General features: G+C 39.6%; 1 protein-coding gene across 2 annotated transcripts in view; it reads right to left on the minus strand.

Annotated features, from left to right (window-relative positions):
- TAOK1 (TAO kinase 1) overlaps positions 1–17,364 on the minus strand; it is a gene marked incomplete at both ends in the record, with an annotated part of 82,753 nt that overhangs the window by 11,816 nt on the left and 53,573 nt on the right. The window contains 5 exons of one of the 2 annotated variants that reach the window (XM_080713467.1): positions 2,958–3,170; positions 6,531–6,770; positions 10,152–10,355; positions 11,840–11,968; positions 15,574–15,810. In XM_080713467.1, coding sequence (XP_080569593.1) covers positions 2,958–3,170; positions 6,531–6,770; positions 10,152–10,355; positions 11,840–11,968; positions 15,574–15,810 — 1,023 coding nt within the window. The remainder of the gene's footprint in view (positions 1–2,957; positions 3,171–6,530; positions 6,771–10,151; positions 10,356–11,839; positions 11,969–15,573; positions 15,811–17,364) is intronic. The other variant, XM_080713468.1, reaches the window with a different exon arrangement.

Here is a 17,364-nt window from a genome sequence, read left to right on the forward strand (position 1 = left end):
CTCCTGACGCAGCCTCCCAAATGCTGGGATTACAAGCATGTGCCACCACACCCGGCTAACAGACTATTCTTTTGTAGGCTACACAACTGTTCTCTCATATCCTGCAGTAAACATTTCTGAAAAAGAAAGGCACAATAACCAATAACAGCATTACAAAAACAAATCTATTTCATAAGCTATTTTAAAAAAATGTAGAATCTTCTACACTAGCAAAACAAACAACCCAATCAAGAAATGGGCAAATGAACTAAATAGACACTTCACAAAAGAAGAGATACAAAGGGCTAATAGATACATGAAAAGATGTTCTTCATCACTGGCCATCAGGGAGATGCAAATCAAAACTACACTGAGATTCCATCTAACGCCAGTCAGAGTAGCAAGCATAAAGAAATCAAACAACAACAAATGCTGGCGAGGATGTGGGGAAAGAGGAACTCTTTTACACTGTTGGTGGGAATGCAAACTAGTTCAACCACTATGGAGATCTGTGTGGAGATTCCTAAGAAAGGTGGGAATAGATCTACCATATGATCCAGCTATACCACTCCTGGGTATCTTTCCAAAGTGGTTGAATTCAGAGAACTACAGCAACATATGCATACCTATGTTCATAGCAGCACAATTTGTAATAGCCAAAATATGGAACCAACCCAGATCACCATCAACAGATGAATGGATAGCAAAACTGTGGGAAATACACACAATGGAATTCTATTCAGCCATAAAGAAGAACAAAATTATATCATTTGCAAGAAGATGGAAAGCCCTGGAAAACATTATGTTAAGTGAGATCAGCCAAGCACAGAAGAAGATACATAAGTTTCCTCTAATATGCCCAAACTAGGAAACACAAAGGATACCAGTGGGACTCCAGATATTGAAGGGGAAATACTAGCTAAGTTTGAATGGTAAGATAGGAGAGGAGGAAGGCCGACCTTGATTAATGAGGGTCTACATCTGAACATGTGTAAAATTATGAATAAGACATGGTTAACCTGGACAACCATTGGTGGGAGGGGGGAAGGGAAAACGGGGGCGGGGGGAGAGGGCACCAAATATAGTGTAAATGTATACTATTTATGTCCAATAAAAAAATTGTTAAAAAAAAATAAAGAATAAAAACCAAAATAGGGTTGGGGGTGTAGCTCAGAGGTAGAATGCCCCTGGGTTTTATCTCTCCAGTACCACAAAAAAAAAAAAAAAAAAGTAGAATCTTAAGCCGGGTGTGGTGGCGCACGCTTGTAATCCCAACATTCAGGAGGCTGAGACCGGAGGATCGTGGTTTGCGGACAGCCTCAGCTACTTAGTGAGGCCCTCTGCAACTCAGTGAGACCCAGTTTCAAAGTAAAGAATAAAAAATAGGGCAGGGGGTGTAGCTCGGAGGTCAAATGCCCCTGGGTTCCACCCCCAGTCTCGCAAAAAAAAAAAAAAAAAAAAAAAAAAGTAGAATCTGATTAGGTGATATAAAACTGTGAGTCCCTTTCTCCCTAGTTGAACTAACTATACAGGCTAATCAGGGAGGCTGCTTTTTTGCTATTAGCTAAGAATGATTTTTATAACTTAAAATAGCTACATTTAAATGGCTAATAAAGTACCCACATAATATCCTCAATTTTGTCTCCTAGTCTACAAAATCTAAAATATTATCTGGCCCTTTAGGAAAAAGTTTACAAAATATTTCTAATGCATTCAAATGTGACCATTTGGCTTTTCAATTTAACATTTTTTGTCCACTGCTTATTAACGCTCCTGTTGCAATCTTTTTTTTCGTGTGTGTGGTGCTGGGAATTGAACCAAGGACCATTCTACCTCCAAGTTACGCCCCAACCTCTCTTTTTTTGTGGTACTGTGGAACCCAAAAACCTATCTCTGGGCTAAACCCGCAGCCCTATTTTTATTATTTATTTGGAAATAGAGTCTCACTAAGTTGCTGAGAGCCTCACTAAATTGCTGAAGTTGTTCTCAAATCTGCAATCCTCCGGTCTCAGCCTCCCAAGTACTAGATCATGTGCCACCATGCCTAGCCTGTTGATGAGCTGTTGTGATCTGTGCCCATAGAGAGCCTATATAAAACCACATTATCTAAACATACTGGTGAGAATTCTATATGCATCATGACATTCCCAAACAATGCCAACAGAAGGAAGAATATGGACCATCACAACAATTTCCCTAGCTTCAGGAGAGTTATCATTTCTAACCATTTATTTATTTACTTATTTATTTTGCAGTACTAGTACTAGTAATCAAACCCAGGGGCATTCTACCTCTGAGCTATACTTCCAACCCTATTTTTTTTTTTGGTGGTACTGGGGTTCCTGGAAGCCCTTCTACCTCCGGGCTACACTCCCAACCTATTTCTACATTTTTTTTTGGAAACAGGGTCTCCTAAGCCAGTGTGCGTGACTGGCTTCGAACCTGGGCGATCCTCCTGTCTCTGCCTCCCAATTGAAGGGATTATAAGTGTGCGCCACCATGCCCAGCTCCAACCCTATTTTTTATTCTTTATTTTGAAACAAGGTCTCTTTAAGTTGCAGAGGGCCTCACTAAGTAACTGAGGTTGGTTGTAAACCTGCGATCCTCCTGTCTCAGCCTCCCAAGTACTGGGATTACAAGGGTACATCACTACTCTTGGCTCTAACGTGTGTGTGTGTGTGTGTGTGTGTGTGTGTGTGTGTGTGTGTGTTATTGGGGATTGAACCCAGGGGCATTCTAACTCTGAGCTATACCCCCAGCCCTATTTTATATTCTTTATTTTGAAACAGGTTCTCACTAAATTGTGGAGGGCTTAAGTAGCTGAGATTGGCCGCAAAACTGTAATCCTCCTGTCTCAGCCTCTCAAGCAATGTGCCACCACGCTCAGCTGCTCACCAATACTTTAATAGCTGGGATTTTATTCAGTGGTAGAATGAAAAAGGCACCAAATTTGTTCTGCCTAGATTAAGCAAACTCACGGCCTGTGTGGAGAGCATTTCATTAATGCTGTGATCATACTGCTCAGCCAAGATGGCTAACTTCCGGGTCTGTTCCTCCTTGAGCCTTTTCAGAACAGCTTTGTGCTCACTCTTTGGTGTAGTCTCCAGCAGGTGATTTCTTAATGCTTTGTATTGTCTGGTTTGGATTTTGCAGGTATCCTGAAACTGCTTTTTAATCTGGAGTTCTTTAGACTGGGAAGAAAAAAAAAGTATAAAGTTTTAGTATTTGGTATACCTTATGCTTACTTAAATACAAATAAAAATTAATAAGGGAGAGAAAAACCAAAAGGTTCAGATGGTAAAGGCTGTAGGCCAAACTACTTGAGTCTATGCATATTTTGCATACTTCCCCCCTACTTTTGTGTGGTACTGGGGATTAAGCCCAGGGGCACTGTACTTCTAAGCTACACTCCAGTCCTTTTTATGCATTTATTTTGAAAGAGGGTCTCTCTATTATCAAATCTGTGATCCTACTTTCTCAGCCTCCCAAGTACTGGGATTACAGGTGTGTGCCACCATGCCTGCCTGCCTTATTATTTATTTATTTATTTATTTATTTATTTATTTATTTATTTATTTTAGTACTGAGGTGTGAACTCAAGGGGCATTTACCTCTGAGCTACAACTCCAGCTCCCCTCCTTCCTTTTATTTTTTAGAAATAGGGTCTTCGGACGTGGTGGTGCACACTTGTAATCCCAGCATTTGGGAGGCTGAGACCGGATCACAGTTTGCAGACAGCCTTAGCTATTTAGTGAAGCCCTTTGCAACTCACTGAGACCTGGTTTCAAAATAAAGAATAAAAAATAGGGCTGGGGGTGCAGCTTGGAGGTAGAATGCCCCTGGGTTCCATTCCTAGTACTGGGGGAAAAAAAAAAAAAAGAAAAAAAAAAAAGAAATAGGGTCTTGCCAAGTTGCTGAAGCTGACCTTGAGCCTGCAATACTATCTTAGCCTCCCAAGTTCTGGGATTATAGGTATTAGCTTGAACTTTTACAAGAAAAAACTAATTTATCATAAGACTTCAAGCAATATTCACTATTCCAGTAGTAAATTTAGTACCATGAATAATAAAAGTAGCTTTGCTTGCAATATATATGCAAAACAGAAAATTAAATTTTTCCTTATGAATTAAGTATAATAGATATAAAAGCACTTTATTGCCCAACACAAATTTTTATCAGATATGAGCAGAAAATCAAACACATTTATTCTGTTTTTTTATCTGAAATACTTTGCTCAAATTTATTTTAATGACACTCAATTCCAACTATATAGTCAATAAAAGACCTCATTTTGGTATGAATATATCAAACTTCAGGCTGACGTAGAAGACTGTATTAGTAAGTGATTAATATATTTTTTTTTTATATTTAACTGAGAGTTATTTTTATTTATTTATTTATTTATTTATTTGGTGGTACTGGGGTTCCTGGAAACCCTTCTACCTCTGGGCTACACTCCCAGACCTATTTTTTTATATTTTTATTTGGAAACAGGGTCTCTTAATCCAGCGAGGCTCACTTTGAACCTGCGAGATCCTCCTGTCTCCACTTCCCAAGCGTGGGGTTTACAAGTGTGCGCCACCATGCCCAGTGTTGATTAGTTATTATTAGTTATCTTTACCTTAAAATAATAAACTAGGTAGTAATGGTTAACTCTTTAACACTGCAAACAAACCCTGAAAGTCATTGAGTTAACTACTTTTTGTTTTTTTGGTGGTACTGGGGATGGAACCCAGGGGCATTCTACCTCTGAGCTACATTTCAGCACTATTTTTTGTTCTTTATTTTGAAAGAGGGTCTCACTGAGTTGCAAAGGGCCTCACTAAGTAGTAGCTGAGGCTGTCTTTGAACTGTGGTCCTCCTGTCTCAGCCTCCCAAATACTGGGATTACAAGCATGCTCCTGGCTGAGTTAACTAAATTTTTTTTTTTTTCTGCGGGTCTGGGGATGGAACCCAGGGGTCATTCTACCTCCAAGCTACAGCCCCTGCCCTATTTTTTTTTTTTTTTTTTTGGTGGTACTAGGAGTGGAACCCAGAGGCTTTCTACCTCCGGGCTATACTCCCAGACCTATTTTATTTGGAAACAGGGTCTCACTAAGTTGCCGAGAGCCTCACTAAGTAGCTGAGGCTGGCTTCGAACCTGTGCGATCCTCCTGTCTCAGCCTCCCAAGCGCGGAGATTACAAGCGTGCGCCACCACGCCTGGCTTCCTGCCCTATTTTTTATTCTTTATTTTGAAACCGGGTCTCAATGAGTTGCAGAGGGCCTCACTAAGTAGCTGAGGGCTGTCCGCAAACCACAATCCTCTGGTCTCAGCCTCCCGAATGCTGGGATTACAAGCGTGCGCCACCACGCCTGGCTTAACACTAATCTTTTAAAGGTCAAACAAAAGCTATGAGGCAAGGGAGAGACAGTCCTCTTCTTTGGGTCATACTCAGGGTGAATTATATAAACATTTCTGAAATAAAAGCAATTTGAGTTAATGACCAGCTCTCCATAACTCAGTGAGACTCGTTTCAAACTAAAACAATTAAAAATTAAAAAATACTTTTATTGTGTAAAACTATAATAATTACTGTCTGATGAGAAAAAAAGAACTTGAAAAAATTTTTTTTGCCAGGCCTGGTAGCACATGCTTGTAATCTCAGTATTTGGAAGGTTGAGACAGGAGGATTGCAGGTTCAAGGGTAGCATCAACAACTTAGCAAGGCCCTCAACAATTTACTACGTTTAGTTTCAATTTAGTTTATTGTTCAGTTTCAAACTAAAAAATAGAATAGGGGTAGAGTTGTATCTCATAAGAAAAATGCCTGTGTTCAATCCCCAGCAACACACACACACACACACACACACACTTCATTTGATTCCACTCCAAATATTCATTATAAGTTATAAAATTTGATAATTTCTTGGAACTGTTAATTTTTATAATTTTGGTGAAGAAAGACAGATCAGGTGGCTAAAAGGACAAGAGAAGGGAAACTTTTTATATTTCTTAATTTTGTACAAATCAGATTTGGAGTAAATAAGGTTTTCAAAACTTGAAACAACAGAGAAAATATTAGTATGTTAACATGTACAATATAATATCAGCATGAACAGTGGGTAAATTTAAAATAAGAATCCTGATTCATATTGGTATTTCTCACAGTAACAAGTTCTGGCCAACCCAGGTATTCGTGGCACACTCTTGCGATCTTAATACTTTGGAGGCTGAAACAGGAGGATCATAGGTTTGCAGCCAGCTTCAGCTACTTAGTGAAATCTTGTTTCAAAAAAAAGGACTGAGGTATATCTCAGGGGTAGAACGCCCCTGGGTTTAATCCCCAGTACTTAAAAAAAAGTTTTGGCTATTTTTTTAATACTTTGATGAGAAATACACAAACAAAAGTCTATATAGTGATGGAAATTACACAATGAAAGCCACCATAGATGATAAAAACAAAAAGTTTACTCTACTTCCTTATGACTAGACACCAGTCTTAGACTTTTCAGGCTCACACAGCAGCCTTTTACTTTCTTTCCCTGTTAAGAAGTTTATGCTAAAGGTACCTTCAAACTCTTAGGTTGTTGTCGAACTTCCATAACATGCTTTCGCCTTAGTTCTCGTTCCCTCCGCTTATTGTATTCCAGCTGGTTAGTGAGCTCAGTCTGATGCTGCAATCTGATCAACTCACAGCGCATCTTCTGAATTGTGTTGAGGTGACGGAACTCCAGTTCTTGCATGGATTCGTGCTGTCGCAGTAGCATGGCATGCTCTAAGTCCTTCTGAGTCTGCCTTTTGTTTAACTCCTAATCCATAATACAAAATACAAAGGTATAATTTATGGCTATACAATGAGAGAAAAATTCTAAAAAAAGAGAGAAGTGAATGTAATTTATCCTCTGCTTCAATAGTGGCTGCACAGTAAACAATAGGATTCTGTGATTTTGTTTTTGCAGTGCTGGGGATGGGAACCAGGGCCTTGTGCAAATTAAGCACGTACCTGACCAATGACCTACATCCCCAGCCCTACTTCACTAAACATGAAGAAAAAAATCAGTTCATAAGTAAAAAGTTCTTAGAACACTATCTGCAAATGGTGTTCAATAAATGTTATTCTTTATAATTTTTTTCAGATCAAAAATAGTAAGCACAAACATATACATAATATAAAAGTCAAACTCATTTCCTTTGGCCCTGTAAATCCTTTCCCTGGAGGCAAACAGTTTGATTCATATGCTCCTTACTCTCCTTTATTATGACATGTCCATTATCTAAAAAAAAAAAAAAGTTTGGAGCCAGGCATGGTGGTGCATGCTTGTAATCCCAGATCTTAGGAGGCTGAGACAGGAGGATCACATAGATTCGAAGCCAGCCTCAGTTACTTAGTGAGACCCTGTTTCTAAATAAATTATAACATAGGGCTGGGGTACGTGTAGCCTGGAAGTAGAAAGCCCCTGGGGTTCCACCCCAGCCTGGTACCACAAAAAAAAATAATAGTTTCAATAATTGAACAATAATAGTAACAGGCATATAACTTGTTCTCTTCACTTAAAAAAAAAAAGACACATATACATGTGTGTATATACATATATGTATGTATCAGATCAGTACATAAAGATATGTGTGTGTATGTGTTACTGAGATCTCAACCTATAAGCATTCTACCTCCAAACTACACCCTAATGCCTTTTAAAATTTTTTTCTGGTGGTACTAGGGATGGAACTCATTCTATCTCTGAGCTATATCCCCAGCCCTATCTATCTATCTATCTATCTATCTATCTATCTATCTATCTATCTATCTATCTAGTGGGTCTGGGGATGGAACCCAAGGCATTCGACCTCCAAGCTACACCCCTTGCTCTATTTTTTATTCTTTATTTTGAAACAGGGTCTAAGTTGCAGAGGGCCTCACTAAGTAGCTGAGACTGTCCGCAAACCATGATCCTCCAGTCTCAACCTCCCAAATGCTGGGATTACAAGAGTGTGCCACAACACCAGGCTTCTTTTCTTTGGAAACAATGTCTCACTAAGTTTCTGAGAGTCTCACTAAATTGCTGAGGCTGGCTTTGAACCTTTGATCCTCCTATCTCAGCCTACCAAGTACTGGGATTACAGGAGTGTGCTACCATACCTAGCTATGTGAAGGTGTGTGTGTGTGTGTGTGTGTGTTACTAGGGGTTGAACTCAGGGGCATTTTACCTCCAAGCTACACTCCTAGCCCTGTATCTTTTTTATTTTGAAACAGGGACTCACTAAGTAGCTGAAGCTGGCTGCAAACTCACAATCCTCTTAAAAGTGTGTACCAACACGCCCAGCTAATTTTTTTTGCTTTTAAACAGTTTCAATAAATATGACTTTAGCTGGGCATGGCGGAGCATGCTTGTAATCCCAACACTTGTGAGGTTGAGACAGGAGGATTGCAAGTTTAAAGCCATCTTAGCAACTTAGATTCTTAGCAACTGAGACCCTATTTTCAAATAAGAAAGAAAGAAATTGGGTCTGGGGTGTAGCCTGGATGTAGAAGGCTCCTGGGCTCCATCCCTAGACACACATATACCACACACACCAAAAAGAAAAACAAAAAACCCAAACCCTATGAACTTGGCATCATATAAAAATATTTAAATATTTCTGTGGGCTAGGCATGGTGGCACACGCTTGTAATCCTAGCATTCAGGAGGAGGGGTACGGAGGATCACAGTTCGTGGACAGCCTCAGTTAGTGAGGCCCCTTGCAACTCAGTGAGACCCTGTTTCAAAAATAAAGAATAGATAGGTGTGATGGCGCATGCTTGTAATCCCCGTGCTTGGGAGGCAGAGACAGGAGGATTGCGCAGGTTTGAAGCCAGCCGCTCGCGCTGGCTTAGGAGATCCTGTTTCCGAATAAAAATGTAAAAATAGGTCTGGGAGTGTAGCCCAGAGGTAAAAGGGCTTCCAGGAACCCCAGTACCACACACACACACACACAAAAAAAAAAAAAAAAGAATAAAAATTAGGGCTGGGGGTGTCTGTCAGAGGTAGAATGCCCCTGGGTTTTATCCCCAGTACTTAAAAAAAATTTTTTTTTCCTGTAAAGCCAGGTGTGGTTGAGCATGCTTGTAATCCTAGCATTCAGGAGGATGAGAGAGAAGAATTGCAGTTTGAGGACAGCCTCACCTACTTAGTGAGGCCCTTTGTAACTTAGTGAGACCCTGCTTCAAAATAAAGAATTTTAAAAATTAGGGCTGGGGGTGTAGCTCTGAGGTAGAATGCCCCTGGGCTTTATCCCTCAGTACTGCAAACAAACAACTGTAGAATAGGACAACAGAAGTAGATCAGCCCTATTTTTTATTCTTTATTTTGAAACAGGGTCTCTCTGAATTGCACAGGACCTAAGTAGTAGCTGAGGCTGTCTGTGAACCATGATCCATTCCATCTCAGCCTCCCAAATGCTAGGATTACAAGCATGTGCCACCATGCCTGGCTTTTCCTTAAAACTTAAAAAAAAAAATAAATTTACCTAAGTTTCTCAGGTATCCTGATGAGAACAAATGTTTTTACTGGCATAAGAGTTTCTATATTTTTCCAATTGATATTATAAAAATAGATTCAATGGAAACACATGGTACCCACTTTAGATTAACATAGCAATGTTTAACCAATTAATTACCTCATATTTAAAATTTATTATTTATTTTATTCATATCTATTATGGGCCAGATATTTGGAATACAAAAAGCTGAACAAAGACTGTAGCTTTACAATTTTGATTCTAGTGAGGGAAACAAGATTCCAGTCCCTCAAAAAGTGTGTGTGTGAGCCGGGTGTGGTGGCGCACGCTTGTAATCCCCGCGCTTGGGAGGCTGAGACAGTATGAACACACAGGTTCGAAGCCAGCCTCAGCTACTTAGTGAGGCTTTCAGCAACTTGAGACCCTGTTTCCAAATAAAATATAAAAAAGGTATGGGAGTATATCCCGGAGGTAGAAAGCCTCTGGGTTCCACCTTTAGTACCACCACCACATTTCTCGGAAGGTGGCATTTGAGTAGAAATATAAAGTAGAAAGCAAGTCCTGTGAGTATCTGGGGAAGAATGACTCCGGCAGACAAAAAGAAATGAAAGTATAAAGGCTGGGATGTGATTAGCATATATTTAAGAAAGAATCTGTTAATAAGGGATTTTAAATTTCATATCATTCCAACACACCTCCCTGACAAGATCCTGCTCCAAGTTATGACGCCCAAGTAGCATTCTTCTCTTGAATCTACGGCATTCTAGCTCTAGGTATTGTCTCTGACGGCGAAGAAGGTTAGCTTCCTCTTCTGCTTGGAAATGTTGAATATTCTCCTTCTGCTTTGAAAGCCACTCCTGTTTTTCTTTCTTAGGAGTACTCTGGTTTTCATTCAGCTCCTGGTAAACATAAAAACCAACTCAGCTTAAAATGCAAAAAATTAACTATTTGAATGCATAATTTTTTATATAGTAAACTAATTTATTTATTTTGTGGCACTGGGGATAGAACTCTGGGGCATTCTACCTATGTGCCATACCCCCAAACCCTTTTTATTCTTTTTTGTGGTACTGGGGGTGGAACTCAGGGGATTTTTACCTCTGGGCTATACTCCCAGACCTATTTTACACTTTATTTGGAAACAGGATCTCACCAAGTTGCTGAGAGCCTCACTAAGTAGCTGAGGACGGCCTCAAACTTGTGCAATCCTCATGTCTCGGCCTCCCAAGTGCTGGGATTACAAGCGTGCGCCAACACGCCCAGCCCTTTATTTTTTATTTTGAAACAGAGTCTTACTAAGTTATAGAGGGCCTGATTTGCTGAGACTATCCTTGAACCTGCAATCCTCCTATCTCAGCCTCTCAAATGCTGGAATTACAGGCACATGGCTCCATGCTTGGCTGGTATATAGTAAATTTAATAAGAGTACTTGTGGTTTCTCACTAGTGCTCAGAGAAAAGTAGGTAATATTTTCTTTTTTTGGTACTGGGGATTAAACCTAGGGGGATTCTACCTGTGAGCTACATCCCCAGCCCAATTTTTTATTTTTATTTATTTATTTGCAGTACTGGGGATTGAACCCAGGGGCATTCTACCTCCAAGCTATACCCCCAGCCCTATTTTTATTCTTTATTTTGAAACAAGGTCTCACTAGTTGACACTGTCTGCAAATCGTGATCCTCCTGTCTCAGTCTCCCAAATGCTGAGATTACAAGTGTGCACCATTACACCGGGCTAAATTTTTTTTTTTTTTAAGAAATCTCAGAAAGTTGGCTGGGCGTGGTGGCGCACACTTGTAATCCCCGTGCTTGGGAGGCTGAGACAGGAGGATCGCGCAGGTTCGAAGCCAGCCATGCTGGCTTAAGAGACCCTATTTCCAAATAAAAAAAATATAAAATAGGTCTGGGAGTGTAACCTGGAGGTAAGAAGGGCTTCCAGGAACCCCAGTACCACCAAGAAAAAAAAAAAAAGACTGAAGAAATCTCAGAAAGTTAAGGATACTTGATTATAATAAATTTCTTCATGTAAGGTGATATAAATTTAATGCTCCACCCAAAAACAACAGCACATTTATTAATTAATTAATTTATTTTTGGTGTGTATGTGTGGCACTGGGAAATTGAACCCAGAGGCATTCTACATCTGAGCTACAACCCCAGCCTGATTTTATTTCTTATTTGGAAATATGGTAAAGTTGCGGAGGGCCTCACTAAGTTGCCAAGGCTGGCGTTGAACCTGCAATCTTCCTGTCTTAGTACTGGGATTGTAAGTGTGTGCCATGATGCCTGGCTCAATAGTAAAAATTTATCCTAATGGTTTTATAAGATAAGAATCACTGAATATAATAAGCAGATAACAAAAGAAAATTTTATAAAATAAATACCTCTTTAAGCTGTTCTTTTCGAAGTTTATATTCTCTTTTCTGGGACTCCAAAAAGCTATTCAGTTCTTTCTTCTGTTGGGCTTGAATATGTTGCTGAAATTTTTTCTCCTCATTGGCCATCACTTTAGCCTACATGATAATTTTAAATTAATAAAATTAGTTAAGTAGATAGATTCAAAGTAGCAGTTTAACATACATCACTAAGGATATTTTACTTTTTAAGATTAAAATATCAGTAGAAGCATTACCAAAATAACATACATAACCAAATTATAACTAGTGTTTCTCAGCATCCTTATCATTTGAACTTTTTTTTTTTTTTTTTGTTGGTACTGGGGTTCCTGGAAGCCCTTCTACCTCCGGGCTACACTCCCAGACCTATTTTATACTTTTCTATTTTTGGAAACAGGTTCTCTTAAAGCCAGCAGGGCTGGCTTCAAACCAGCGCAATCCTCCTGTCTCAGTCTCCCAAGCGCGGGGATTACAAACATGCGCCACGCCAGGCGTGGTGGCGCACGCTTGTAATCCCAGCGCTTGGGAGGCTGAGACAGGAGGATCGCACAGGTTCAAAGCCAGCCTCAGCTACTTAGTGAGGGACTCAGCAACTTAGTGAGACCCTGTTTCCAAATAAAATATAAAATGGGTCTGGAGTATAGCCTGGAGGTAGAAAGCCTCTGGGTTCCACCCCCAGTACCACAAAAACAAACACACACCACCACGCCCAACTATCATTTGAAATTTAAAGAATCACTAATTTGGAATTTATCTTTAAAATGTTGGGGATAAGCCAGCTGTGGTAACACAAGCCTGTAATCTCAGTATTTGAGAGGCTAAGGCAGGAGGATCACAGGTTCGAGGATGGCCTCAACAAGTAGTCAGAATCTCATTAACCTAGCCAGATCCTGCTTAAAAAAAAAAAAAAAAATAGGGCTGGGGGTATAGCTTGGAGGTAGAATGTCCCTGGGTTTGATCCCCAGTATCACACACACAAAATAAATTAATAAAATAAACTGAAGATGTACTGGGGATATAGCTTGGTGATACAGCACCTGTCTAGCATGTAGGAGATTTCTATCCCCAGTACAACAATTAAATAAAATATTGATCTCTTACAGGGCCAATTATTTCCACAACTTTTATTTTATTTTTTGGTGGTACTGGGGATGGGACCCAGGGGCCTTCTATCTCTGGGCCATACTCCCAGACCTATTTTATAATTTTTATTTGGAAACAGGGTCTCTTAAACCAGCTGAGGCTGGCTTTGAACCTGTGCAATCCTCCTGTCTCAGCCTCCCAAGCACGGCGATTACAAGAATGCGCCACCATGCCCAGCTTTTTGCACAACTTTAACAGGAATATACCCTCCTTCCAATAAGACAAAACAAATACATATTTATCTTAAAGTATAATTAAATCATGCTCTTTTATCTAGATTAATTTACATTCAACTTAAACCCTGAGGCTGCCTGCGAACCGCGATCCTCCAGTCTCAGCCTCCTGAATGTTGGGATTACAAGCGTGCGCCACCACGCCTGGCTCTGATCTTTATATGTTAAATAATAACAAACAAAAATGGCAAATAACTACTATTCTCGTGGTGTCTTAGCCTATCAAGTACTGGGATTATGGTGTGTACCACCATTCCCAGCTAGGATGGATGGATAAATAGATGAATGATGAAGATATATATATATATCACTGTTTTTTTTTAGGTACTGGGGATTAAACCCAGGGACATTCTACCTCTGAGGCTTAAACCAGAGGATCGCGGTTCGCGGATAGCCTCAGCTACTTAGTGAGGCCCTTTGAAGCTCAGTGAGACTCGGTTTCAAAATAAAGAATAAAAAAATAGGGTAGAGGGTGTAGCTCAGAGGTAGAATGTCCCTGGGTTCCATCTCCAGACCCGCAAAAAAAAAAAAAAAAAAAAAAAAAAAAATTAATAAAAGATCAGGGTTTAAGTAAATACACATAAATACATAAATAATAGTAAAAATAAACAAATAATCACCAGATAACCAGGGTACCAAAAGTCTAGAATAGAAAAACTTACCCAAAGCGATACTATAAAAATATTCAGCTGGGCATGGTTGTGCACGCTTCCAATCCCAGCATTTGGGAGGCTGACACAGGAGGAATTTGGTTTGGGGTCAGCCTCAGCTACTTAGTGAGGCTTTTTGCAACTCGGTGAGACCTTGTTTCAAAATAAAGAATAAAAAATGGGGCTGGTGGGGCTGGGGATGTAGCTCAGAGGTATAATGCTCCTGGGTTCCATTCCCAGTACCACAAAAAAAGATCCCATGTCTATTAGTTCCCAAATCTAGTATTTGATATTATAGCTGGGCATGGCGGCGCACACCTGTAATTCCAATACAGAAGTATTGCAGGTTCTCAGCCAGCCTCAGCTACATAGTGAGGTTCTCCACAACTTGTTAAGACCCTGTTTCTAAATAAAGAATAAAAAGCAGGGCTGGGTGTATAGATTGGGTGTAGAATGTCACTGGGTTCAACCCCCCAGTACTGCAAATCATTATATATATATATATATTTTTTTTTTGGGGGGGGGGCGGGTCTGGGGATGGAACCCAGAGGCATTTGACCTCCGAGCTATACCCCCTACCCTTTTTTTTTTTCTTCTTTATTTTGAAACAGGGTCTCACTGAGTTGCAAAGGGCCTCACTAAGTAGCTGAGGCTGTCTGCGAACCTCAATCCTCCGGTCTCAGCTTCCTGAATGCTGGGATTACAAGCATGTGCCACCACGCCCGATTATCATTATATTTCTTATATCCAAAATGCATACATCTAAAATTAATGAGAGAGCTGGGAGTGGTGGTGCATGCTTGTAATCCCAGCATTCGGGAGGCTGAGACCAGAGGATCCCGGTTCGCAGACAGCTCAGCTACTTAGTGAGGCCTTCAGCAACTTAGTGAGACCCTGTTTTAAAATAAAGAATAAAGCCGGGCGTGGTGGCGCAGGCTTGTAATCCCCACGCTTGGGAGGCGGAGACAGGAGGATCGTGCAAGTTCGAAGCCAGCCGTGCTGGCTTTAAGAGACCCTGTTTCCAAATAAAAATATAAAAAAATAGGTCTGGGAGTGTAGCCCGGAGGTAGAAGGGCTTCCAAGAACCTCAGTACCACAAAAATAAATAAGTAAATGAATAAATAAATAATAAATAATAGGGCAGGGGGTGTAGCTCGGAGGTCAAATGCCTCTGGGTACCATCCCCAGGCCCACAAAATAAACAAACAAACAAACAAACAAACAAAAAAATAAAATTAATGAGAGAGCCAGGTGTGGTGGTGCATGCTTGTAATCCCAGCGCGTGGGAGGCGGAGACAGGAGGATTGTACAGGTTTGAAGCCAGCCTCAGCTAGTTAGTGAGGCTCTCAGCAACTTAGTGAGATCCTGTTTCCAAATAAAGTATAAAATAGGACTGGGAGTATAGCTCAGAGGTAAAAAGCCCCTAAGTTCCTCCCCCAGTACCACAAGTAAATAAATAAATAAATAAATAAATAAATAAATAAATAAATAAAATTAATGAAGACAAATATACAAGAACCATTTTTTTCTGTGATTTAGTCTATCATAAATTTAGACTTACACAAGTTATATACATAAATGGTTTCCTCCTCAATCATGGAGTTCTTTGAAGTATCTCAAAATCAAAATGCTATTTTTGGTAATTCTGAGATGAACACAAGAAAAATAAGTAAATTAGTAATAATGAAAAGGCTACCTCTTTTTCCATTGCAGCCTGATGTTTTTTGATAAGTTTCTCCATTTCTGCAGCAAAATTGTTACGCTGAGTTTCAAGATCTTTGTCTAATCTGAGGCGGTGTTCATCCATCTCAGCTTTTAGCTTATTTTCTAGAGTCATTAGTTGCTTTTGATGTTGCCGCCTCATTCGCTTATAGCCAGACATCTGTTCTCTAAGCTCAGAGTCCTGCTCATGTTCTTGCATTTGCCTTGTAACCTAGTCATACAAACAATGGAGAAAAATACAAGAAAGTAAAGGAATACATTTTTTTAACATCATTTAGGTCACTCTACTATTAACTAACAGGTACTTAATTGCAAAAGATCCCAATGCTAGCCATTCCTAACTAAATTTCTAGCAGGTATTTTAAGGAAATAGACAAGATGGTTCTAAAATATATATGGAAGTTGGGCGTGGTGACACATGCTTGTAATCCCAGCATTTGTAAGGCTGAGAAGGAGGATCATGGTTCGAGGACAGCCTCAGCTATTTAGTGAGATCCTTTGCAACCAGTAAGACCCTGTTCAAAATAAAGAATAAAAAACAGGGCTAGGGGCGTAGCTCAGAGGTAAATGCACCTGGATTCCATCCCCAGTACCGCAAAATAAATAAATAAATAAACATAAAATTTATATGGAGACAGGCATGATGGTGCAAGCATGTAATTTACTTGGAAGGCTGAGACACGAGGACTGTAGGTTTGAGGCTAGTACCAACAGTTTAGTGAGACCTTCCACAACTTAGTGAGACCCTGTTTCAAGTAAAAAAAATAAAATAGGGTTGGGGTATAGCTCAGAAGTAGAATGTCCTTGAGTTCAATCCCAGCACCACAAAATAAAACAAACAAACAAAGTAGGAGGATGAGTACTATAGTAATTAAGATACAATACCATGTTTGCAATGAACAAATATGCCATACTTGTTATTTAAAACATGATAATGATTAGAGCAGACAAAATAAGCTCACTTGTCACATTTTCATATATTCTCCTCTTTCTGGTTACTCTCACACAATATATTTTCTTATTGTTAATCTTTTTATATGGAAATTCTATTTCTCCTTTCCCCTTGTGCCCAAAACTTAATGATTTTAAATGCTCAATCTAGCCAGGTGTGGTGGCACACACTTGTAATCCCAGCACTTGGGAGGCTAAGACAGGAGGATCGCATAGGTTCAAAGCCAGCCTCAGCTACTTAGTGAGGCTCTCAGCAAATTAGTGAGACCTGTTTCCAAATAAAATATAAAATAGGTCTGAGTATAGCACAGAGGTAGAAAGCCCCTGGTTCCAACCCTAGTACCACAAAAAAATTAATAAAATAAATAAATAAAATGCTCAATCTATTTGCTTTATAAAATACCTCTTTAGTATCCTTTAGATCTATTAAGTATTTAATATATTCTAAAATATTACTTATTTAAGCTTATGTTAACTCAACATTTTTCAGAGTGCTTTGCCTATTTTTCTCTTAATAGGCATTTATTTATTTATTTTTGTGGTATTTGGGATTCAACCTAGAGGCATTCTATCTCCAAGCTACATCCCTAGACTGATTTTATTTCTTATTTGGAAACAAGGTCTTGCTAGGTTGCTGAGTTCCTCACTAAATTGCTGAGACTGGCTTTGAACCTTCAATCCTCCTGTCTCAGCCTCCTGGTACTGGGATTAGAGGTATGCACCACTATGCATAGCTCATAATAGGCATTTAAATGTTAAATGAATGTTTTGCAAAATAAAATCCCAAATACAAAATACATGTAGTTACAGGCTG

This window comes from Muscardinus avellanarius, assembly GCF_963383645.1.
Source record: "Muscardinus avellanarius genome assembly, chromosome: 16".
In the NCBI taxonomy this organism is placed as follows: Eukaryota; Metazoa; Chordata; class Mammalia; order Rodentia; family Gliridae; genus Muscardinus; species Muscardinus avellanarius.